The following is a 25,077-nucleotide window of genomic DNA, read 5'->3' as shown; positions in this document are numbered from 1 at the left end:
ATCAAAACACATACTAAACCAACAGACACATTCCAATTTCTACATAGAGAATCGTGTCACCCGACAGCAACATTTAATGGCTTTATCAAAGGTGAAATCCTTAGATACGCTCGCACTTGTAACAACAATGACGACTTTACTAAAAAAGTCGCTTTCTTTAGAAACAAACTACTCAACAAGAATACAAAGACAATGAAATCACGAAAAGAACAGTAAAAATAAACCACAGTATTCGTAATACACTAACAAACTGTACAAATACACGTAAAGAAGCAACAAATTTATCTTCAGTACAACATACAGCCCTTACATACAAACAATCTTTTGAAACATTGGGCTGAACTGGAGAAGGACTCAACACTAAGGAATCTATTCCCAGAATCACCAATCATTGCTTACAAGAGAAACAAAAACCTAAAAGACACACTAGTCAAAACAAAATTTACAGAAGTAAAGAAACAAAAAAAAAACAAACCAGACCACAAACGGACTCACAACGAGACCCAAACATTGATATTCTTGCCTCGCTATTGGAAGAGTAAGACCACCAAAATACATTAAAATAAATTTTCACAAACACAAACTAAGGAAAGAATCTACATTGCGACTGATGAGAAACCACACTCGGGTTTCGAAACGCAAGCGTCAAAGGGCCACTCTATCAACTTTGTAACACCATAGATCCGGCTTCGTCTCGCCATAAGCTTTCCCCACACAAACAAAACATTACCGTACACACTAATCCAAACTTCCCTACAAATATCCGAGGCGAAACAAACATTTTCATTAACACAAACAATCGGATAAGAATGTAGGAACACATTTTTGAAACGAATCAAACACAAACTCGACACAAAAACATTTGGATAGTTAGGTGGGGAGCCTCTTTCACACATTTACATTTTTTTTTAGAACGTGATCGCACTTCTCACATGTTACGGAAAACACGCTTGCACAAGCAGTCGCTATTGTTGTTTAATGACGCCATGAAATCACGCGTGATTTAAAACTTTTCCCAGCCAATCCCGCGGGATTTGTTTTCAAGGTCCAAAAAAAGTTTAGGGTCGGGGGGTTTGAACTAGGGTAGGTCGGGTTACCGGAAACACACATTTTTTTTTTGGCCTAAGAGGCCTACTCGTAAGATATAATCGAGTTATGCAGATAGGTTTGTTCGGGGCAATTTTCACCAATTTCGGTCAAAAATGTTAAAAATCTTGTTTTCTGACAACAAGATTTTTAACATTTTGACCGAAAATGGTGAAAATTGCCCCGAAACAAACCTTTGGCATGTATCTGCACAACTCGATTATATCTTACGAGTAGGCCTCTTATACTAGGCAACCTGCACAACGACAGTTAATCTAACGAGCATTTTCGGAAAAAATTGCCCCAAAACATACTAATATGTATATGTCATCAAGATTTCATCAAATACGGCCAAGTTTTTTGAAAATTAGGTTTTGTTTCAAGTTGGTTAAGTTTTGATACAAATAGGGTTGATTGTTACAAATAGGGTTGATTGTTACAAATAGGGTTGACACGTCAACCCTATTTGTAACAATCAACCCAATTTGTAACAAAAGTTAACCCCATATAGGTTTAGTATGATTTCGGTTAGAAAACAAGATTTTTAACATTTTCGACCAAAATTGGGGAAAATTGCCCCGAAAAAACCTTTGGCATGTATCTGCACAACTCGATTATATCTTACGAGTAGGCCTCTTAACTAGGCAACCTGCACAACGACAGTTAATCTAACGAGCGTTTCGGAAAAAAAATAAGTTCGACAAGGAAAAAATAAAAATTGCCCCAAAACATACTAATATGTATATTTCATCAAGATTTCAACAATATGGCCAAGTTTATTAGAAATTAGTTTTGTTTCAAGTTGGTAAATTTTGTTACAAATAGGGTTGATTGTACAAATAGGGTTGATTGTTACAATAGGGTTGACATGTCAACCCTATTTGTAACAATCAACCCAATTTGTAACAAAAATTAACCCAATATAGGTTTAGTATGATTTCGGTCAGAAAACAAGATTTTTAACATTTTCGACCAAAATTGGGGAAAATTGCCCCGAAAAAACCTTTGGCATGTATCTGCACAACTCGATTATATCTTACGAGTAGGCCTCTTATACTAGGCAACCTGCACAACGAAAGTTAATCTAACGAGCATTTTCGGAAAAAAAAAGTTTCGACAAGGAAAAAATAAAAATTGCCCCAAAACATACTAATATGTATATTTCATCAAGATTTCATCAAATACGGCCAAGTTTTGTAGAAAATTAGGTTTTGTTTCAAGTTGGTTAAATTTTGTTACAAATAGGGTTGATTGTTACAAATAGGGTTGATTGTTACAAATAGGGTTGACACGTCAACCCTATTTGTAACAATCAACCCAATTTGTAACAAAAGTTAACCCAATATAGGTTTAGTATGATTTCGGTCAGAAAACAAGATTTTTAACATTTTTGACCGAAATTTGTGAAAATTGCCCCGAAACAAACCTATCTGCACAACTCGATTATATCTTACGAGTAGGCCTCTTATACTAGGCAACCTTCGCAACGAAAGTTAATCTAACGAGCATTTTCGGAAAAAATGAGTTTCGACAAGGAAAAAATTAAAATTGCCCAAAACATACTAATATGTACATTTCATCAAGATTTCATCAATACGGCCAAGTTTTGTAGAAAATTAGGTTTTGTTTGAAGTTGGTTAAATTTTGTTACAAATAGGGTTGATTGTTACACGTCAACCCTATTTGTAACAATCAACCCTATTTGTAACAAAAGTTAACCCCATATAGGTTTAGTATGATTTCGGTCAGAAAACAAGATTTTTAACATTTTTGACCGAAAATGGTGAAAATTGCCCGAAACAACCTTGGGCATGTATCTGCACGACTTGATTATATCTTACGAGTAGGGCTCTTATCCCTAGGAACCTGCACAACGAAATTTAATCTCACGAGCATTTTCGAGAAAATGAGTTTCAACAAGGAAAACAAAGAAAATTGCCCCAAAACATACTAATATGCATATTTCATCAAGATTTCAACAAATACGGCCAAGTTCTTTGAAATTTAGGTTTTGTTACAAATAGGGTTTATTGTTACAAATAGGGTTGACATATGTCACCCCTATTTGTAACAATCAACCCAATTTGTAACAAAAGCAGTTTCGGAAAAATGAGTTTTGACAAGGAAAAAAAAAGAAAGTTGCCCTCAAACATACAAATATGCATATTTTATTAATATTTCAACATATACGGCAAAGTTTTTTTGAAAAATAAATTTTGTTACAAATAGGGTTGATTGTTACAAATAGGGGTGATACAGGAGAGAACCACATCCAGAGTCCTCAAAGTTCCTCCAAAATATTATTAAAAGGTTCAAATTAGTTGATACCTGGCGACAGCTTCATCCCTCAAGCAGTTGTTATTCATGGCATGGACACAATGCACATGCGCGAATTGATCGTCTCTATGTCAGTAAACACATTACCAACAGAGTTCAACTCGCGATGATCATCCCTGTTACTTTTTCCGATCATTGTATTGTTCAAATGCGTATCACTCAAAAACAAATCAAAACTAAAAGTGCCTGCTGGGCTTTAAATACCTCTCTTCTAGATGACGAGGTTTACAAAACCCTTATCACTGATTTCTGGCAAGACTGGAAAACAAAGAAATCAGATTATGATTCTATTCAGCAATGGTGGGACGTAGCTAAAGTACAAATCAAATCGCTATCACAACAATATAGCATTGGTCGTCGCAAAAGCGAGCTTGCAGCAAAAAGAAGACTAATCAATGATCTTTCGAATCTGGAAAGTGACATCTCTTCAAATAATATTAACTATGCGGAATATGAACAGAAAAAGGCCCAGATCAATGAATTTCTCAAAACAGAAGCCAGAGGAGCCTGGTTTCGCTCTAAATTTCAATTCATCAATGAAAGTGATGTCTACACGCTACCTACTTCTTTGATCTAGAAACACGAAAAAGCTCACAAAAAATGATGACCCACTTAAAAATTAATAACACCATTACTGAAGACCCAGTGATTATTCGTTCTACAGCAAGAGACTTTTACAAATCACTGTATACCCCTAATAAAATAACTTAGATTGCCTCAATGAAATTTTGACAGATGTCCCAAAACTCTCAGATGAGACCAAACAAGCTCTTGATCAGCCATTTACCTTTAATGAGTTCACTAAAGCACAGGCCACCCAGACAGTATAAATAAGCTCATTATTGAGTTTTTCTCACTGTTTTCTCTATCAGTCCTCTCCTTTTCTTCATCATAGTCCCTCTATGGATATAGGGACTGTGTCTTCATGCTCTGACTGATCAGAGTAAATAAAATAAAACGGTTATACAATCTAACCTAGCCTCATAACCCTTTATTCATTTTACATACATTACAAGGACGTTTATCTCTCATATACACATCTTGCAATTAATTAGTCAACACAACTAATTATGCTAACCCGTGGACTTATCAGGGATTTTACGGGTTGGTCAACATCGCGAAAGATAGGAATGGTTACTAAAAACTCCTTTTTCATGTACTCTCTATCTTTGCAATGTTGACCAACTCTTGATAAGTCCATGGTGTTGACTAATTAATTACAAGATGTGTATATGAGAGATAAACGTCCTTGTAATGGGTGTAAAATGAATAAAGGGTTTATAAGAGGCTAGGTTAGATTACATAACCGTTTATTTTATTTACTCCGATCATTCAGAGCATGAAGAAACAGTCCCTATATCCATAGAGGGACTGTAATGAAGAAAAGGAGAGGAACTGATAGAGAAAACAGTGAGAAAAACTCAATAATAAGCTTATTCATTATGTCTGGGTAGCCTGTGACTAAAGCTGTGGGCTTACTTCGTAACAATAAATCACCTGAATCGACGAGATTCCGTCGGAATTCTATAAATGTTTCTGGAACGTGATGGGACGAGATGTATATGAAGTGTTCCTCAATTCAATTCAAAGTGGATGTTTATCACTGTCTTGTCGTAGAGCATTGGTCACACTCTTGCCAAGGACTGGAGATAACGGTTTTCTCAAAAACTTGCGACCCGTTTCACTTCTGTGTGTCGACTATAAGGTCTTCACCAAGACTCTTTCCCTGAGTGTGTCGACTATAAGGTCTTCACCAAGACTCTTTCCCTGAGACTGAAATTTGCCCTTTTGAGATCATTCATGAAGATCAGACTTACTGCATTCCCGGTAGATCAATTGTTAATGATATTCACTGTATTCGTGACACTCTTTTCCATGCAAATGAACAGCAAAAGCCTCTCGCTATTGTGTCTCTCGATCAAGAAAAAGCCTTTGCTAGAGTTCATCACGGTTATCTTTTTGACACTCTTCAAGCTTTTGGTTTCGGCGAAAGTTTTATACATTGTATTCAGCTTATCTATACTGAAAGTATTTTAAAGGTGAATCACGATCTTACAGCACCTTTTGCTTTCGGTCGTGGTATCCGTCACGGATGTGCCCTGCCAGGGCAATTATACACTCCGTGCATTGAACCTCTCTTACATAAACTGCGGACAAGTGGTAGTCTACAGGGATTTACAGTGCCTGGTTCTGAGTCGAGGAAAAAGACACTCTCTGGGTACGCCGATGACATTAATATTTTTGTCACTCACAATCGTGACTTTGAAGGTCTTTCATATTGGCTAAAGGTGTATGAAGGGGCTTCAAATGCGAAATTAACTTTCAGAAATCAAAGGGTGTATGGGCTGGAATTTGGCGTGAAAGACATGATTCTCCTCTCAGCCTTGCTTGGAATAATGAGGGCTTGAAATTTCTAGGTGTTTACCTGGGTAATAATGTGAACTACACTGCTAAAAACTGGGAAGGTCTATTAGAATCAGTTGAACGGACTCTTAAAAAGTAAAAACCATTTGCAAAGGCTATCTCCTATCGGGGAAGAGCTCTGATAATCAATCAATTGGCAGCTTCTAAACTATGGCATAAGATGATATGTTTAATACCTCCAGATAGCCTAGTCATTAATATTCAAATACTCTTTGTGAATTTCTTTTGGCAAGGAAAGCATTGGCTCCCTCACGAAATATTGTACTTACCGGTTGATGAGGGAGGTCAAGCTCTTATCCATGTTCAATCCAAAATCAAGTTCCGAATGATGTACGTACGTAAACTATTGTATGACAATTCAGATTACACCCTGTATCAGTATGCAAATTACTTCCTAAGCAAGATTGCTGATCTCAATTATGGAATTAATATTTTTGCTCTTAATATACCGCCGACAGTAAACAGCGATGTCAACATTCCCTCTTTCTATCAACAATTGATAAAAACCTGGAATTTACTTGATGCACAGTGTTCTAGTGATCACAGCAATGTTAAAAAACATTCAGTCAGAACCCTTGTTCTATAACCCACTGATTCTGCACCCTGTACAACAATGCCTCTCTATTTGAAACATTTTGTAGAAGGTAATATTGTAACCATAGGTGACCTTATGGATTTAGGTGAAAACGGAAGAAAAGTCCGCATGAAATACAGAGAAATGTGCTTATCTATTCAATAATAATTTTGGAGAGAGCAATTCAGTTGATCTGGAACACTATACCACATAAATGGAAAACTCAACTGGATCATTATTTTGCAGGGAACGGTAACGATATAGGTGAAAGAACACTCATTCATTTTAATATTTCAATATCAGATATTAATGTTGATTCTATCTCATTTAGTAAGTTCTGCAGAAAAGAGATTTACAGTTTATTTATCAAAAGCTTTACTGCCAGAAATATTTAAATAGAGTTGGAGAGCGATCCATGGCTGCTGGGCAACTGGTCGTTATCTGTGTTTGAGTAACCTGAGCGACAGTGCCAATTGTAAACACTGTGGAGAAAGGGAGACACTTTTTCACCTTATACTTGACTATCCAGCAATACAACCGTTACATAAGTACTTGAACCAATAAATACAGAAAATACTGAACACTGATATAATACCTTTGACCTGGTACGTCATCGGAATGCCGAAAGGACAAACAGTTCATCGCCACCTACATCAGCTTTGTAACTATCTTATGGTCACAGCAAAAGTTTCAACTATATACTGCCGATTGGACGAAGTGCCACGACCACTTAGTATGTTTAAACGACGTGTTCGCAGCAGAATCATCGTAGATTTCAACTACTATAAAATGAATGGAAACATTGAAAATTTTAAGAACATTTGGTGTAACGACAATGAAATCTGTGAAGTGAACACTGACAATGAACTGTCTCTTAAGATATGAACATTGCTCTAGATACTGTTCCTCAATTTAAGAATGGAAAATAGAACTGCAAACCCAGAATCCTCAGCGCATATTGACAATTTCACTTGTATATACATTTATATCTACCTTAAAAACTAGTATGTAACCTGATTTGAGAAAAATTGACTTCATATTTTATTGTAAATATTAAAGATTTTGTGAAAAAACAAAAAACTCTCTCTCTCTCTCTCTCTCTCTCTCTCCTCTCTCTCTCAAACTTTAAAACAAAACTCTAGTTTGAAAAAGCAAGTAGTGTAAGTTAAGTAATTTCTCACTGATGTCACAGAGTACTGTCATCAACCTGTTTGTCTCATTATTTCGATACAACTCCATTAGTTGCAAGTTTTTGACTTTTTTTTCCATTACTTTTCCTCTGTTTGTAAACTACACAATCCTAGCTCTACTCCCATAATTATGTCGAAATGCCTATTGATCAACATATAAATACATCCTACTTATGTGTAATCCCCTAAATAATAGTTGCTGACTGTATTAAAGTGCAGACAGACTACGATTCATTTCAAGGTAGAATTCACCTTTGGGGCAGATATTCGGACTCTCGATATTTTCGCAACATTTTTCTTCTGATCTACCATTTGCATTAGCTCATTTCTTAAGATCTGTGAGTGAATAACGTTTTCACCGTCTTATATCTGAGAAAATCCAAATATTAGGGGTTGATTGGTATATTTATTAAAAGATGGCAGCCATTTTGAATTTCAAATATCGGTAGATTCAAGGCAGTTTGTTATCTGGTGCTAACAGTTGCATCCTGCATATATTGCTGAAATGAAAGAAGAAAATTGTTGAGGAAAGTTTGAGCAAAAGTTTGTCTTTCACTTTTGTGGCCCATACTACCTAAATATGATATTGCACATTGTAAACAAATTGTTCTGTTCCATGGCTCATTCTCTATGTCATAGTCTCCACATATGTCAGTTTGTCCTCTGTATCAAGATTGGTGGAAAACCGTTTGTTGTATTTTAGACTACGAGTGTGAAAACCGTTGGATTCAGTTTGGAAAAGACTGCTACAGGCTCAGTCGGGAGGAGACTGGACTGACATGGAACCAAGCCGAAAGTAAATGTCGCCAAGTTGGCGCCAATCTGGTCAGCATTCTGAACCGCGAAGAGTCGAACTTTATTATCTATTCACTGTCCAGGGTTTGGTTACATGGCGACAGCAAAACTTACATAGGTAAGAATTAACCGATTATTGAGTTTGCAGGCACATATAAGATCTTTTAATCCATAGATTATTTTCAGTAATTCTGGCACCGTGAAATTCCTTTCTGCCATTAAGTACACTATCAAAGGATAGGTTGAAGATATAGGTTAAATTCTTCAAATAGAAAATTGGTAGAATTCTTGAGTGGCCAACTTATGCACCAGACAGCCACTCTTCTCAAGATGCTACACCTTATTTTAGCTAGTATGTGTAACCTCCATAAATGTAATAACCTCCATAAAAGTAATAACCTCCATAAATGTAACATCAACCATAATTGCAATAAAGTGCAATAAAAGTATGATATTAACCTATGTGAAGCAGGCAGATCAAATTATGAAAATTATGCCATGTGTTTCTCACCACTGAATGATACACCTTTTTGTAGGTAGTATGCAACTTGGAGACACATATTAAGACCCTCAAACTTGTTGGGGTTCATTTTGAAATTCCCGGAGTTACAAGTAAACGGCACCTTGGTACATTATGCGCTATTTATTTTTGTTTTCTAAACCTCGATTTCGTATGCTGGAAGCATGACATTCTTGAGTGTATTTCAGAGTATTTTATTGGCTGTTTAGGTTTGTCTGATGTAGTCCAAAGTGGTAGATATCGATGGACAGATGGAAATCCAATGAGTTATTCCGACTGGTATGTACATTTGCAGTACCTTGCTATCTTCAATTGATAATCATACCTTGTCCAAGTTCTTAAGTCCAAATTGGAGGACCCGCCTCTCCCAAACGCAGCGTCGCCCACGGCGGGGCCCAACGCGTATCTCCTGCCGAGCCTCTGACAATTGCCGTGGTCTCGGGTTCCTACTGTCTCGAGTAGAAAGCATGAAACACTGAACCTGATAAAAAATCATAATTAATAATTTAGAGCCATCCATTTCAAAATGATTCAAAGTGAAATGGGTTAATTTAACAAGGTTCTTTGAATCTATTATTCGTCTTACATTTCTGTAGATTTGAAATATTAAAAGATAAAATGCGGTTCAGAGACAGATATTTGGACTCTCAAACTTTGACAACACCAATTTGGCCTACCGCTTATATGGGCTCATGTTGAAGCTTGTCGTCTAAACAAAATTTCCATTGGCAAAGCTATGTTAAAATCAGGAATTTTATTTTCCATCATAGACATAACACAGGCATGAGGCCATTTCAATTTCGAATATCGTAACGGCAGTAATAACCACCAACGCAAAAAGTAGAAACTACAACACGTTTAGTGAAACTATCCTGAAAGTCATCACAAGCGATTCCGTTATTAAGAGCATTTAACTGTTTGTTTGTTTGATAGGGCAAAGGCCAGATATGATGACGATTACAACCAACCGGATGGCGCTAGATTTGAAGCGTGTTCTATAATTGATATGGCTGATTTCCATCGCACCGATCAGTGGCATGATGTTCCGTGTGTTTTAAATACAATTAAACAGTTTATTTGTAAGAAACCCGCTGCGGTTTCCGCAGAACCAGAAGGTGACTCGTATGTCGGTGTATCTCACTACGGCAAGTATTAATTTTCTTACTTTTGATAACCGTGGTTTTCGTTGTAATAATTGTATGCATTTAAAATGTTTCCAACATAAAATGGTCACTTGATATGCCTACATTTATCTAATCGCAATTTTGAATTATCATTTTTCGTTTGCTTATGTGCCTATCCGCAACTTTCAACCATGATAGTAACTGTTTGCAATGCATCAAAAAGTAATTCATTTCGTTGTTAGAAATTGAAGATTTCTTAGCAAAACAATGCAAGAATTTTTTGAATGATATAAGACTCTTAAATGAACGACATATTACCAGAATATTTTATAATGCGGGTGTCATACAAAACTCTGTTACATGACATTAATGGCAGGACTACAATCAAAGATGACATAACCCATCGTCGATACTCCGTATGAATGTAAATACATGCACGTATATGTTCATTAAATGTTTGTGATGAATTTTTCACAGCTTGTAAAGATTCTTCTTGGGGAAGACACGAAAACATTTGTTTCAAACCAGAACAAAGAAACAATAGAGCAGAGGAACAGTGCTCAAATCTCAACACCGGTTTTAAGGAAATAAACCGACAAGAACTACTGACTGTATCCTACTATCTCAGCCACGTCTGGTCTATAAACGTAACTGGGTATATACTGCTTGTTAAAGATATCGCGGTAAACGATGATGTCATCGAACTGATCGGAGGTGACTGTGCAACCGCCGCAGACAACAAGACTGGATGTTACATCGGTGTCAACAAAGATAAGCAAATCGCTGACGTCGACAATTCCAGAGCATGTCTTGGCATGGATGTATCTGATTGGACAGTTGGATTAATGGATTGTGATGAAGAAATTGCATTAGAGTTGTGTATGACACAGGCATCAGGTAACCGTTGCTTTCTTTGTTCCATTTACGTACTCATGAAAGTCATAAGTATTTGTAAACACGGCAGATTGTGTGAAAGACTCGTTTAAGTTGCTTTTCATTGAAATCGCATCGTTTGTAAATGAAATACGAGAAACTAACTTTTTTTCATCTTTACAACATTTTCCTTTATAAAATGTAGCGCATATGTGTTTATATTTTTCTCAGTTGTAATCATGTAATGTCTTTTAATAGAGCAAATTGGCTGAAAATTAAGTGCCTGCGTTGGTCGCCGACTATCTTGATTTAACTCCGCAGTAATTTGTACTTATTTGCAGTGACGACACACACGTGCGGCGTCGAGGCGTTTGAATGTGCAGGCAATGAGTGCATTCATCCTGTTTATGTATGCGATGGAAACACAGATTGTATTGATGGCTCTGATGAGATAGGATGCAGTAAGTGAAGATAGACCTCCTCTACTTGAGTTGACAAAACGTGTTCAATATACAAGAAGTGAGAAGAAACTAGAGAATCACCATCTTAACCTTTAGTTAATTGTTAAAAAAATAATTTGGCTGATTTTTTCTGATTACTTTGAAATTGGTGGCGCTTTATTACGTGCTACTTGAATATACGGCTAGTTTTCAATCGGGTTCGAACCCACAACATACGGCATCAGTCGCCTAGCGGAGAGGCCACAGAGAGAACCGCTCGGCTAAATCTCCACTGTCAATGCACAATCGTGTAATTGATGGCAATTCATATTTGTTCTGCAGATATGGCGGTAGCTTGCCCAACGAATACCTTCCAATGTGAAAATGGAAAGTGTGTGTCGATGACGTTTTACTGTGATTTCATCGATCACTGTGGCGACAACAGCGATGAAGAAGCTTGTGGTAATGTTTCGTAGTTTTCACTAAGTGTGTGTTCTGTTACAAATGATAACATTCGAAAAACATATCAATATATATTTTCTTTGTCATCATAATGACAGCTTGTACAAGATTCCATGACATTTGTACACTGTACACTGCCGCAACATCTAAAACTAGAGGCATTTCTTGATCCACTTCTTAACCTCGGGAATTGTTAAAGAAAGTTGTCCAAAAGAATTGTAGTCATGTAGCGCTTAGGTAAACTATACACAACTCTGTATTCCCTGTTCCTTTGAGCCGACATTAGTGGGGTTCTACGAGGTCGACGGGCAATGCAATGGAATTCATGATTAAACTACATATATTTTTTCCAGTGTATCCAAACTGCACAGTGGGTCAGTTCAAATGTGACAACAACCAATGTGTGGATAAGTCAAAGTATTGCGATCTTATGGAAGACTGTTACGATGGATCTGATGAAAAGTATTGCGGTAATGTCATGCCATACGATTTCTTAACATTGAATTCTAATGAAAACTACACATGGATAATTAATAGGCGTCCAAAAAAATTGTAGACATGTTACTCCTGCATTCACGTTCCATTGAGATGCTATTAGTGGGGTTCTACGAGGTCGACGGGCAATGCAAGTGTTGAACGTGAGGTTGTAACTATCACATGTGTGATTTCACTCATTTTTATTTAATAGAGAAAAAGTAACTTTCATATGTTGTCAGACAATTTCTACACGTATGATTGAGTGAATGTATTTTGTGCACTCAGTACACTTACACAATAATAATCAGACTGTTCGGAGGATACGCGATGTTATATTGTTGGAGATGTAGACACTATAAATCTTCGGATGGAGACGATGAATTCAAGAACATTTTGCTGGTCTTGTGCGGTAGCCAGCGAATGGAACACTAGCCTAGAAAGTTTGAGCCGCCAAGCGCCAATGATTGGCCGGCTATGACGTAACTATGTCACATGTCTCATGACGTAGAAGAAGAAGAAGCTCGAGGACGGTATGGGGCCGGACGGGACCTGTGTACAGTCGAATTTCAAACTTTCAGTTTCGACGTTGTGAACGTTGGAACTGACTCAAACATCACACCGTCTAGTATGGGTGAGACTCAAGAACATTTAGAGAGCATTCATATGTGGTAAGAGAGACAATTTCTGACAGAGCGATCCATCGAGCCCAAGCAGGTGTGGGCGAGTGACGTAGCTACAAGTGAAAGGATAGACCGGAAGCTTCGGCGCGAATGGGAACTCACCGGCCTATATGGAACTTCTGTGTACCTTCAACGCTACGGCACGCTACCGGACCGTACGTCAGGAACAGTAACGATCAGGTTTAGTAGATACGCACGCTTGTAGGATAACAAGGCGTACTAGCACATAGCTACCATATTTTCAGTGTTATTCAAGCAAATTGTGACGTCACGGAAAACAATTTCTTTGATGTATACTGTCAGTCATTGCTATAGTTGTTAGCGAGTTGTCAATCATTGTACAATACAGGGGTATCTGCGAATACCCGCTGTTGTTGTTGATTTATTCTTGGGTAATAAATATTGTTGTTGGCGGAACTATTTTGCCAACTGATATGATTGTGAGATAGCTTTCCATTGTACATTTAGAAGTAAATACCACCTATCTGAGCGAACTATCGCGACCAAGTTAAGAGGTCTCAGTGGAACGAAAGTAAGGAACATTTTAATTGTTAAATTAGGCACAGAACTTTCATGCCGTTTGACAATATATTTTCTTATAGTCACGCCTGGCTAAACTTAAACAAATTTTTGTCAACTCTCAGGTGTGACATAACCATGCGCCTGTGTATTTACCTGTTGTTATGTAGGTCATTTCCCCACACTCATCATGACCTGAGTTCAATTAGTCTAGAACATTCTCAAGGTCACTGCCCTTGATGACCTAACAACCTTGAATTCAATTAGTCATGTTTGGAATGTTCTGGAAAGTTGATTAGTTGTGTAAGGGAGATAATTTTAGAACAGTAATTAGCATGTCAATAAAAGTTCTAGATTGTTCTTATATGCCTTTATAAAAGGACGTGCTCAGCTTCCAGTCAGACTTTTGGGATCGTGTCTCTTGTGTGTTACTAAACTCCAGCAGTAGTCATTCTCAAGACTTTTCAAGACCTTCACTGTCAACGCTGGATTTATACTGTGGACTTTGTGCAGCTTCAAGCCTGCAAGCCAAAGGACTGTTCATTCATCCGACTGACTGTTACAACTCTGAGACTGGAGCTTTGCCGTCCCAGCTGAGATAAGTAGTCTGTACACTTTTAAAGCTTGTACTCTATCCCTGACTTAGCAATTAGTTTTATTTTCGTAATAAATTTTGTTTAAACGTTAACTGCTGAGTTCACCCTTTTGTTCGTTTTCTCTGCACGTAACAAATTGGGGGCTTGTCCGGGATACGAATATTTTGAGCCGTTTGACAACATTTTGACAGCCTTTTCAAAACTACTGTACACTGTGAACTCAGTGAAATTCAATCATGGCGGAATTCAAGCCAGACGAATTTATGGATGACCTTGATCAGGACACATTTAATTCCCTTAGAAAAGACAACCTCATAGCACTGGCCAATTTCCTTAAAGTAGATGTCAAAAGATCTATGCGCAAGCGGGAATACAGTACCACATTGCAAAACATTTAGTTAATTTAGGCCAATTTGAGGAATCCGTCTTACATGATTATGAGCCTGAGTCTTCCTTTGAACTTAGAAAATTAGAATTGGAAATACAGGCAGATTTCGAGCTTAAAAAATTGGCATTAGAAAAAGAAAAAGAATTACAAATGAAAGAAAAAGAATTACAAATGGAAAAAGAGAGAGACAGGCATTGGAAAAGGAAAGATTGCAAATGGAAGAAAGACAGAAAGAAAAAGAAAGGCAGGAAAGATTAGAAATGGAAGAAAGACAGAGAGAAAAAGAATTGCGATTAGAAGAACAGCGACTACAGGTAGAAATAAACCGTTTAGAGCTTGGGCAGTCATGAAAATTCTTCCCTTCAGACAAGTTTGACATCACTAAGCATTTCAGGTTAGTTCCCCCTTTCCAAGAAAAGGATGTGATAAATATTTCCTTCATTTTGAGAAAATTGCTCAGAGTCTGAATTGGCCTAAGGAGTCCTGGTCTATGCTTTTGCAGAGTGCTTTGGTGGGTAAAGCCAGAGAAATTTACATTCAGTTGTCAGTAGAGCAGGCTTCAATTATGATTCTGTGAAGGAATTAATTCTCAAGGGCTATGAGTTGGTGCCTGAAGCTTACCGTCAGAAATTTAGAGATTGTGAGAAGGTGAAGGATCAGACTTATGTTGAATTTTCTCGAACAAAAGAACAACTGTTCGACAGTTGGTGTTCTTCTGAAAAGGTCAGTCAGAATTATGACAAATTACGACAGCTTGTTTTGATTGAGGAATTAAAAGGTGCATCCGGAGTGACATCAAGACATTTATCAATGAACAAAAGGCAGATACATTGGAGGTTGCTGCACGTTTGGCGATGATTATTCATTGACCCACAAATCTTCATTTCTCAGCAAACCATCCCAGTCCTTTCCATACAGAAACAATGCAGGTAAATTTAACTCCTCCTTTTCATCCAAGAATTTCTCAAAGGACAGTAGAAAATCAAATGTCAACAGTTCACAAAATTCAAGTAACACTCCCACCTCATCAGATCCCAAGTCTCAATCTCCTTCTGACAAACAGTTCGGTACACTTTCTTGTAATTATTGTAAGAAAGACGGCCATTTGATGTCAGATTGTTTCAAATTGAAAAGAAAACGTGAAGGTCAAAGTGGTCAAAGTGGATCTAAGCCCACCGGCTTTATTTCTTCATCAACTCAATTAGAGTCTAATAATGTGTGTAACACATTTTCTGAGGTTAAATCCCTCTCATCCCCAATTAATGAGGTCAAGGTCAATTCTTCTCAAGATAGCATTATGGGTATTTTCGAACCATTTATTCATGATGGTTTTATATCACTTTCTAGTGATTTCTCTTCCGCTATCCCTGTCAAAATTTTAAGAGATACCGGGGCTTCCCAGTCTCTTTTGTTGGCAGATACCCTGCCGTTTTCTGAAAAGTCATTTTCAGGTTCTAAAGTTCTTATTAAGGGAGTAGATTGCAATGACTTTATTCCTGTTCCTCTCCATAATGTCTATTTGTCTTCGGACTTTGTTTCTGGACCTGTGACTTTAGGTATTAGGCCTTTTTTGCCTTTTGAAGGGATTCACCTTCTTCTTGGAAACGACCTTGCTGGGGACAAGGTCATTACTAATCCACTTGTGACTGATAATCCTAGTTTAGATCAGGATCCAGAGCCAATTGAACAAGAGATACCTGATTTATTTCCTTCATGTGCCATTACTCGAGCCATGTCAAAGAAAACTTCTGAGAATCAAAATACTCTCAAAAAATAATGTCACAGACGTTGACTATATGACACCTATCTCAGTCAGGTGTTTGACACGGATCATTCCGTTATCCCTCGAGGATTTGAAACTTCCAGTTAAAACTTCTGCTGACCAAAGTCAGACATTTTCTAGATCAAATCTCATTGCAGAACAACACAAAGACCCAGATATTTTGTCTTTGTTTGACAGGTAGATGATGAAGGTAAAACTTCAGATAGCTCTGTTTCCTATTATACAAAATCTGGTATTCTCATGCGTAAATGGAGACCTCCAGACGTTTTGGTTGATGACGATTGGGCTATAAAACATCAAATTGTGGTTTCAAAACCCTACCGTGCTGAAATATTGCGCCTGGCCCATGAAACCCCCTGGGCTGGTCACTTAGGAGTCAGGAAAACTTATCATAAAATTCTCAGTCACTTTTATTGGCCTAATCTCAGGCAGGATGTAGCACATTTCTGTAAAACTTGTCACACATGTCAAATGGTAGGAAAGCCAAATCAGACCATTCCAAAGGCCCCTTACAGCCAATTCCTGCATTTCAAGAACCATTTAGTAGGATACTAATAGACTGTGTTGGGCCCCTACCAAAAACAAGATCAGGAAATGAGTACATGTTGACAATTATGTGTACATCAACTCGGTTTCCAGAAGCCATACCACTGAGAAACATAAAGACAAAGACTATAGTGAGAGCTTTAGTCAAATTTTTCACTTTATTTGGCCTCCCTAAATGTGTCCAGTCCGATCAAGGCTCCAACTTTACGTCTGGAATTTTTCAACAAGTCATAGATCAGCCAGGCATTAAATAGTATAGGTCATCTGCCTATCATCCAGAAAGTCAGGGTGCTCTTGAGCGATTTCATCAAACTTTGAAAAACATGATTAGGACCTACTGTTTTGACACAGAGAAGCAGTGGGATGAAGGAATTCATTTTCTGCTCTTTGCTGTTAGAGAGTCAATTCAAGAGTCTCTTGGTTTTAGCCCATTTGAGCTTGTATTTGGACATACAGTCCGTGGCCCACTTAAGCTTGTTAAAGAGAAATTCCTATCAGATGATGATGATTGTCTGAATATTTTGCAATATGTGTCAGATTTTCGTACAAAACTCTCTAAAGCATGTGAATTAGCCAGAGAAAATCTTGAGTCATCTCAGCAGTCAATGAAAACCAAATACGATAAAAACACCTCAAAACAGAAGTTTGAACCAGGTCAAAAAGTTCTTGTTCTACTTCCAGTTCCTGGCAAACCACTCCATGCTCGTTACTTTGGGCCATACCTAATGATAAGAAATTGAGTGATTTAAATTACATAATAACACCTGACAGGGAGAAAACAAAAACAGCTATGTCACATAAATATGCTTAACTATATTTGGATAGGGATAATCCTACTATAACTCAGCCTGTCAGTGCAGTCAGTTCAAACCATTATGAAGATAGTGATACTGAAACTGACTTGAGTGAAAATACTCTAAACTCAAAGCTGGGCTCGGTCAAGCTTCAGAACTCAGAAATCCTGGAGAAGCTGGAGTCTACAAAGTTGGCACACCTCAAGCCAGAACAACAACAACAGGTAAAAGAACTGCTTCACGAATATAAATTCCTGTTTCAAGATGTTCCAACGAGGACAAACGTCATCTATCACGACGTTGATGTTGGGGACAGTAAGCCTGTAAAACAACATCCATACAGACTGAATCCAACAAAAGCGAAATATCTCCAGGAAGAAGTCAAATACCTGCTGGACAATGACTTTATTGAACCCAGTAAAAGTAACTGGAGTTCGCCGTGCATACTTGTTCCCAAATCAGATCACAGTTATCGTATGTGCACGGACTTTAGGAAGGTCAACACTTTAACAAAGACAGACACTTTCCCAATCCCGAGGATTGACGACTGCATCGACCGAGTGGGAAAAGCCAAGTATGTGACAAAATTTGACCTAATGAAGGATTTTGGCAAGTCCCTCTGACGGATCGTGCTCGTGAAATATCCGCCTTTGTTACACCAGACGGATTGTTCCAGTACAAGGTGATGCCATTCGGAATGAAGAACTCTCCAGCAACGTTCCAACGGAAGATCAACGACGTCATATCCGGGCTAGACGGGTGTGCAGCTTACGTTGACGACGTCATCCTGTATAGTGACACCTGGGAGGAACACATCAAGCTCATGCGGAAGTTCTTTGAGAGACTGAGTAAAGCAATGTTGACTGTCAACCTTGCCAAATCTGAGTTTGGTTGGGCGAGGGTGACTTACCTCAGACATACTGTAGGACAGGGTGAGGTAAAACTGTTGATGCCAAAATCAGTGCCATTTCAAGTTTTTCCATACCAAACTGTAAACGACAACTGATGTGCTTTCTCGGTATGGCTGGATACTACAGAAATTCTGTCCAAATTTCTCCCACAATTACTGAGCCTTTGACTAACTTACTTAAAAAGAAAGTAAAGTTGTTTGGTCAGAGCAATGCCAACAGGCATTTGATACACTTAAAGCCATACTGCAAAGTGCTCCAGTGTTGTCTGCACCAGATTTCACTTTGCCATTCAAATTAGCTGTGGATGCTAGTGATACGGCTGCTGGTGCTGTTTTATTGCAAGAGGATAGTCATGGTGTAGATCATCCTGTTCGCTATTTTTCACGCAGAGAAACTACTCTACAATTGAAAAAGAGTCTTTATCTTTGATATTAGCTTTACAGCATTTTGAAGTTTATGTTACTTCTTCAAATCAGCCAATAGTGGTTTATATTGATCACAACCCTCTTGTTTTTCTGCAGAAATTTAAAGGCAAAAATCAGAGATTGCTAAGATGGAGTTTAATGTTACAGGAGTTTAATCTTGACATTAGACATATCAAAGGCAGAGACAATTTAATTGCAGACTGTCTCTCTCGTATTTAGAGCTTATTGTTGTTCACACTTTTAAGATTGCATTTGTAAAAGAAAATTTTTTTTTGAAAAATTTTCCTTTTGAAGAGGGGGTGTGTTATGTAGGTCATTTCCCCCACACTCATCATGACCTGAGTTCAATTAGTCTAGAACATTCTCAAGGTCACTGCCCTTGATGACCTAACAACCTTGAATTCAATTAGTCATGTTGGAATGTTCTGGAAAGTTGATTAGTTGTGTAAGGGAGATAATTTTAGAACAGTAATTAGCATGTCAATAAAAGTTCTAGATTGTTCTTATATGCCTTTATAAAAGGGACGTGCTCAGCTTCCAGTCAGACTTTTGGGATCGTGTCTCTTGTGTGTTACTAAACTCCAGCAGTAGTCATTCTCAAGACTTTTCAAGACCTTCACTGTCAACGCTGGATTTATACTGTGGACTTTGTGCAGCTTCAAGCCTGCAAGCCAAAGGACTGTTCATTCATCCGACTGACTGTTACAACTCTGAGACTGGAGCTTTGCCGTCCCAGCTGAGATAAGTAGTCTGCACACTTTTAAAGCTTGTACTCTATCCCTGACTTAGCAATTAGTTTTATTTTCGTAATAAATTTTGTTTAAACGTTAACTGCTGAGTTCACCCTTTTGTTCGTTTTCTCTGCACGTAACACTGTTGCTGACATATTTTCTAGATATCAACTTACATTATCCGACAGTCGAAACTTTTAAAGGAAACCTCATACAGACTGATATTATGCGGAGATACTTACAGGTTCTCTAATTACCAAAAAGAAACTGTAAGGTAAACAGACATTTAGACTCTCAAAATTATATTATTCGTGTTTTGTTTACTATACCTGTGGGGCTCATTTGAAGCTCATGGAGTAATAGAAGTATTAACCAGTTTATTTTTATGAGAATCGGAAATGTTATTTTTCCCGAAAGAGTTGATAAGGGCAGGACCGTCGTTTTGAAATTCGAGTACCTGGAAATATTGGTAACTAGCCTCTCTAGCCTCTCTGGTTGTTTTTCTTGATTTCGAAATGGAACGTCTTCAAGTTCTACATAGAAAGTTTCTGCAAAGGTTAATAAGTCTTTCAATTCGAGGCGCGTTTGGCCTTAATAAATCCACTTTTGCGAGATGACTCAGATACCCTATGTAACTATTCAACCTTTACAGATGTGTGTAAGGATTCCTATGTTACTACGTTGACTGTATACCCGCACATGCGCACTGCGACGGAGAACTTGATTGCGCAGGCAACGAACGGGAGGACGAAACGGATTGTGACTATGGTGGTTCTGTCTCCAGCTCATCGGAAGAAGTCGACATGACAATTGAGAGTTGTAGTGTTGAAGAATTCAGATGCCTTAATGGTCCATGCGTGGACCGCAAGTGGATATGTATCTATGATTTGATAAGTATGGCTATCAAAGGGGATGTCGTGACGTCACCCATCTCAGGGATTGTGGTATGCTTTAAACGACCCAAAATATTAACTGATTGCTTTAGAAATTCATTATTTATTTATTTACTTTATTAATTAAAACTTTATTTATTTATTTATTTATTAGCTTTTTTTTGTTTACGGTTGGGTCACTCATCAGATTATATAAGAACGGCATTAAAAGCTCTGTAAGCTTTTACTTTTGATTAATCTTTTATAATTTGTTGTCTTTGTAATGTTTCACGTCCAACAATTATGTCCACAGGTATCCTGTTTTCAATATTTCAGCACAGCCTGTACGTGCGTAACACTCAACATTATCAACTGATTTTAGTGCCGACTAGAATTTCTTTGCTAAGTGTTACATTTCATATTGTTCACCAAGTATTAAGTTCATATTTTTCAAAGAGTATTAATTTCAAGTCAGACACTTTGCATTCGAACGTAATGCAAAGAATATAATAACATAGGTAAAATTTATTAATTTTTTTTTTAAAATATGCAGCTATTGCCCCATAACTGTCTTTTTCACAATGAAAGAAGAAAATATTATTTGAAGTAAAACGATCGCCTAGAAAATAAATTGCGTATCATTCTTTACCATTGTTTTTCAGAACTTTTTAATTGTCGTGATGACATGTTTAAATGTCCTGATGCCTACTGTATACCGCTCCATAGGCGATGTGACGGTGTTTTTGACTGTCCACGTGGCTCTGATGAAGAGGACTGCGGTAAGTGATATAAAGTTGAAGTGGAAACCACGAAATCGTTTGCATTGTGTCGTTAGGGAGACAGATTTCCGTCGACAAAAATACCACAAATTATTTAACCCTTTGAGTGCTGTAATTTTTCCACCAAAATGTTAGTGCAACATTTTAACAATTCTTATGAATTTTTCTGTAATTTTTTATTATTATTTTAGACAAAACAGACGTCACATTTCATAGGCTACAGGATTTAATCAAAATTTTAGCAAAAATGTGAAAAAATTGACTGGGGTACATTTTATAAATGTGACAAAAGTTGTCTTAGGCGCTCAAAGGGTTAATGCAATCGCGATAACTTTTCAGTATGATGTCATTCGATTATCTGCTGAGATTCCTTATCTTCCCTGTGAGCATGTATCAGCTGTTGATTTAATGTTTCATTCCCCGGAGAGATTAGAATTCTTGCAAAATTTGTTTGAGCGTACATTTAACTTTCTGGTTTACGTTTTTTACTTCTTCTTTCTTCTTCAACCTTCTACTCATGATTTATTTATAATGTTACCTATTGAATATTAGATGGTTCTATGGTCATAATCCACGCACCCTTATATTAATTTCTATCGATGAAAATAGATGAATTGCTCCGAGATGAGCTGCAACAAAGTAAGTTATGTCACGACTGAAAAGAATGGAAATTAATAAACAAACGTAAGGCATCATCCAAAAGAGTGCACGAAGCGCGGAAAATGATGAAGTAGTAATCATGTTTTTATTCTGTCATCTTAGCCATTATAACCTTATCAAAATATACAGTCGCACAAGCCTTAACGAGTTTGTTTTCCTTTGTGAACGCAGGAGTTTACCAGTGCCCAGGACATTATCGTTGTCATGGAGAGCAAAACTGTATACCGGTATCTCAGAAATGTGATGGTGTCAAACAGTGTCGGCACGGAGATGATGAGATGCTTTGTGGTAAGGCAGTGTAAACTTTGTCCTATCGAAGGGAAGGGAAGGGGTCGGAGTAGGCCAGACACGCCTAGTAGTCTTTTCAACTATGAGCAGCGCAGATGCTCACATCCGCAATCGGATGAGATTCCTGTACACTACAATATCACAAAATGCTTCAATTTTCCATTAAAAATGTGACATTTTCCCTATACTTTCAGGACTAATCTGCCCCTCGGATTGTGCTTGTCATGGGTCTGTTATTGACTGTGCGTACCAATCGATGAGTTCCTTTCCATTGTTGAATGGTCAAGGCATCAAGAAACTGTGAGTCGCCATACCCGTGCACAGTTCTTCTGGGCAGTATTAATCAACGTTATTGTTACTGCATTAATTACCTAAACCCCTTTGTCGATGGATCAATTTTGAGTCGTTATTTTTGTGAAATAATAAGCCTAACTTAATTTTTTGTGAAAATAAATAGCGCAAGAGGGAGGTAATTGTTGTATATACTCATCAAAAACTGTGCTCATGCCGTGTTACAACCAACAAATCTGAGTTTTGACGCAAAGTTACATCATCAAATTATCATACATTCAGATGTACTGTCTTTTGCCAACAGGAATATGACGGGAAATGACGTTGATGTTACGCAAGTCGATTTCCGCTATTTTCTATTACTGGGAGAACTGTAAGTAGTGAATAGTTAACTCATTACATTTCTATTTCATCCCCTCATGTTTTCAGATCACCATATTTTCGAATCATCTTGTCCTGTAATCTCTGTTTTGGAATCACCTTTTCTTTCAAATCACCATGTTCAAGTTTTCAAATCACCATATAAATTGACTTCACCATATTTTAAAATTGTCATGTTTTCGAATAATCACGTTTTCAAATAACCATGTTTTCAAATCACCATATTTTGATGTCGCCAAGTTGTCAAATCACCAGGATTTCGGATCACTATATTTTCAAGTTACCATGTGTTAAAGTCACCATGTTTTCAAATTACCATGCTTTCAAATCACATGTTTTCAAGTCACAATTTTAATTAATATTCATTGTTTAATCTACTGCCTGTGAATTCCTCCAGCCAAAGCCTGACATGCACTAATTTGCCCAGAAACGTAAGTGATGACCTTTTGACTAGTGCAAGGTATAACGAGAATGTGGGATGTAACGATTTGTGTGTAATATACAAGTTGTGTCTTTATTCTAAACTTTTTAGAGATCTTTCAAATAATTCAATGATTGAGATACGCCCAAGACAATTTGAATTCCTGAAAAACCTGTACTTGTTGTAAGTATGCCCTTTAATAGTTAGCAGAGCATTTGCACTGTGACTTCTGAAAAGCAATGCTTTGCTAGCTATAGCTATATAGTACTTATTAAGTGACAAAAGTGGTAACATTTTGTTTTATCAAATAAGTGTATGCTCTTATTGCTTTCCCGAAATACGTTGAAGTAAACAGTAGTAGCATGGCAAACATGCTGCATTGTGTACAACATGCTCTGTTATTATCAACGCATGAATTCTAGTCCCTGCTTCACAAACATACAGACTGTGTTGAAAAGTTGAATACATTTTTGTATGTATTGTTAAACACTTTGGAGGAGAGCAAGAAAGCATACATAACAAACGAACATACATGCTAAAGATACATCACTTACATTCCATGAAACGTTCATTATTTCCCAGTTTCTGTCTGTATGGATAATCTAAATTTACGTCACTTCCATCTAAGATTTTCCCTTGTGAATAACTGCGCGTGTGGCATTACAGTAATGAATGTTAGAGCGAATTATCGTCAATGGTGTAGCTAAATCTACAATTCTTTTTTGTTGTAATGTTGAATATCAAGTCGTGATTTATTGGTTTTGCATCACAAGCGACCATACAAACTTGATTTCAATCAACCACTGTTGCTAACTCTGTCCATAATTTTATTAATTTTAGAAACCTTGGAGCTAACAAAATATATACTATCGAAGCAAATACATTTTATGGACTGCAAAATCTTCGAATGCTGTAAGTATAGAGTCGATTAAGTCGTCCCGTTCTCAATAGATTTAGATTTTAGCCTAAAGTTAAAGACGTCAACTCGCCGGGTTTAAAGATAACTTTGTGATTGAAAACCTGGTTTTCTTGAAGGAATTGTAGAAGCTTATATCAGGCGCCACTTACAGCATCGAAAATTCCTAAACATCCCTGGCAATAATTATTTGTGTAAGAAATAGACAATTATTACTTGATAGAGAATTTTTTAGCCAAAAGCCTTCTGAGAAACTTTTACCCTTTTTCCAAATTAGTAACATAGAATAAAAGAAGGGTCATCGAGGGCAGTTCGTGAACTACAGAAGCTTTCAAAATGATTGCTATTGCCTTTTCAACTTTGAGGGAAAGTCAGAATTTCCATTTTCACAAAAACAAACAGGTTAGAACTTCGTTTACTCCATAGTCAGCACAAACAGCAGGTCAGCAAAGTGTTGTACTAATTATAGTTTTTCAGTGCTTGTCACCAAGACAAATTCTGCCTGGAACGAATTGCCAGGGTGCCATAGTCTTACGACTCCCGTGGTTTATCTCTGCAATGATGGAAACAAAGGGCATGAATGTGAACCCCTTCATATAAACGACATACTTGAATCATTACATCATCCACTATGGCAAATGGCAACAGAACATCTAATTATACATAATTGCATTTTCTTCGCAGAATCTTAACCGGAAACAACATTGCTTTTATTAACGATGGTGCGTTTACAGATCTATATAATCTTCATGCACTGTGAGTAAAAAGATCATCATGTATACTGTTTCTTCAAA

The 25,077-nt window shown here is 37.4% G+C and overlaps 3 protein-coding genes and 1 long non-coding RNA gene across 4 annotated transcripts in view; all 4 read left to right on the top strand.

The window, feature by feature from the left end:
* Nucleotides 1–25,077, top strand: part of LOC139131254 (uncharacterized) — a 283,792-nt gene that overhangs the window by 138,362 nt on the left and 120,353 nt on the right. The window lies entirely within an intron of this gene.
* LOC139130466 (uncharacterized) lies at nucleotides 8,321–10,065 on the top strand. The gene is made up of 3 exons (XR_011551866.1): nucleotides 8,321–8,524; nucleotides 9,136–9,205; nucleotides 9,860–10,065. It is a non-coding gene; the product is annotated as an uncharacterized lncRNA (long non-coding RNA).
* LOC139132177 (low-density lipoprotein receptor-related protein 4-like) lies at nucleotides 10,242–11,839 on the top strand. Its single transcript, XM_070698568.1, has 4 exons — nucleotides 10,242–10,272; nucleotides 10,528–10,947; nucleotides 11,265–11,384; nucleotides 11,706–11,839. Exons 1-4 carry the CDS (start codon nucleotides 10,242–10,244, stop codon nucleotides 11,837–11,839), a joined length of 705 nt encoding a protein of 234 aa, XP_070554669.1.
* LOC139132176 (uncharacterized) lies at nucleotides 20,354–22,887 on the top strand. The gene is made up of 4 exons (XM_070698567.1): nucleotides 20,354–20,619; nucleotides 21,210–21,326; nucleotides 22,158–22,274; nucleotides 22,870–22,887. Exons 1-4 carry the CDS (start codon nucleotides 20,479–20,481, stop codon nucleotides 22,885–22,887), a joined length of 393 nt encoding a protein of 130 aa, XP_070554668.1. The 5' UTR covers nucleotides 20,354–20,478.

This window comes from Ptychodera flava, chromosome 4, assembly GCF_041260155.1.
Source record: "Ptychodera flava strain L36383 chromosome 4, AS_Pfla_20210202, whole genome shotgun sequence".
NCBI lineage: Eukaryota > Metazoa > Hemichordata > Enteropneusta > Ptychoderidae > Ptychodera > Ptychodera flava.
Note: the sequence above shows the minus strand (reverse complement) of the source record. Positions and strands in the feature narration are given on the sequence as shown.

Bases quoted from the DNA above. Each gene is read 5' to 3' on its own strand.
- LOC139132176 (XM_070698567.1), top strand. From the start codon at position 20,479: ATGACAATTGAGAGTTGTAGTGTTGAAGAATTCAGATGCCTTAATGGT. The intron at 20,620-21,209 runs GTATGCTTTAAA...ATTGTTTTTCAG, and splicing joins CACCCATCTCAGGGATTGTG to AACTTTTTAATTGTCGTGAT. The intron at 21,327-22,157 runs GTAAGTGATATA...TTGTGAACGCAG, and splicing joins CTCTGATGAAGAGGACTGCG to GAGTTTACCAGTGCCCAGGA.
- LOC139132177 (XM_070698568.1), top strand. From the start codon at position 10,242: ATGATAGTAACTGTTTGCAATGCATCAAAAA. The intron at 10,948-11,264 runs GTAACCGTTGCT...ACTTATTTGCAG, and splicing joins GTGTATGACACAGGCATCAG to TGACGACACACACGTGCGGC. The intron at 11,385-11,705 runs GTAAGTGAAGAT...TTTGTTCTGCAG, and splicing joins CTCTGATGAGATAGGATGCA to ATATGGCGGTAGCTTGCCCA.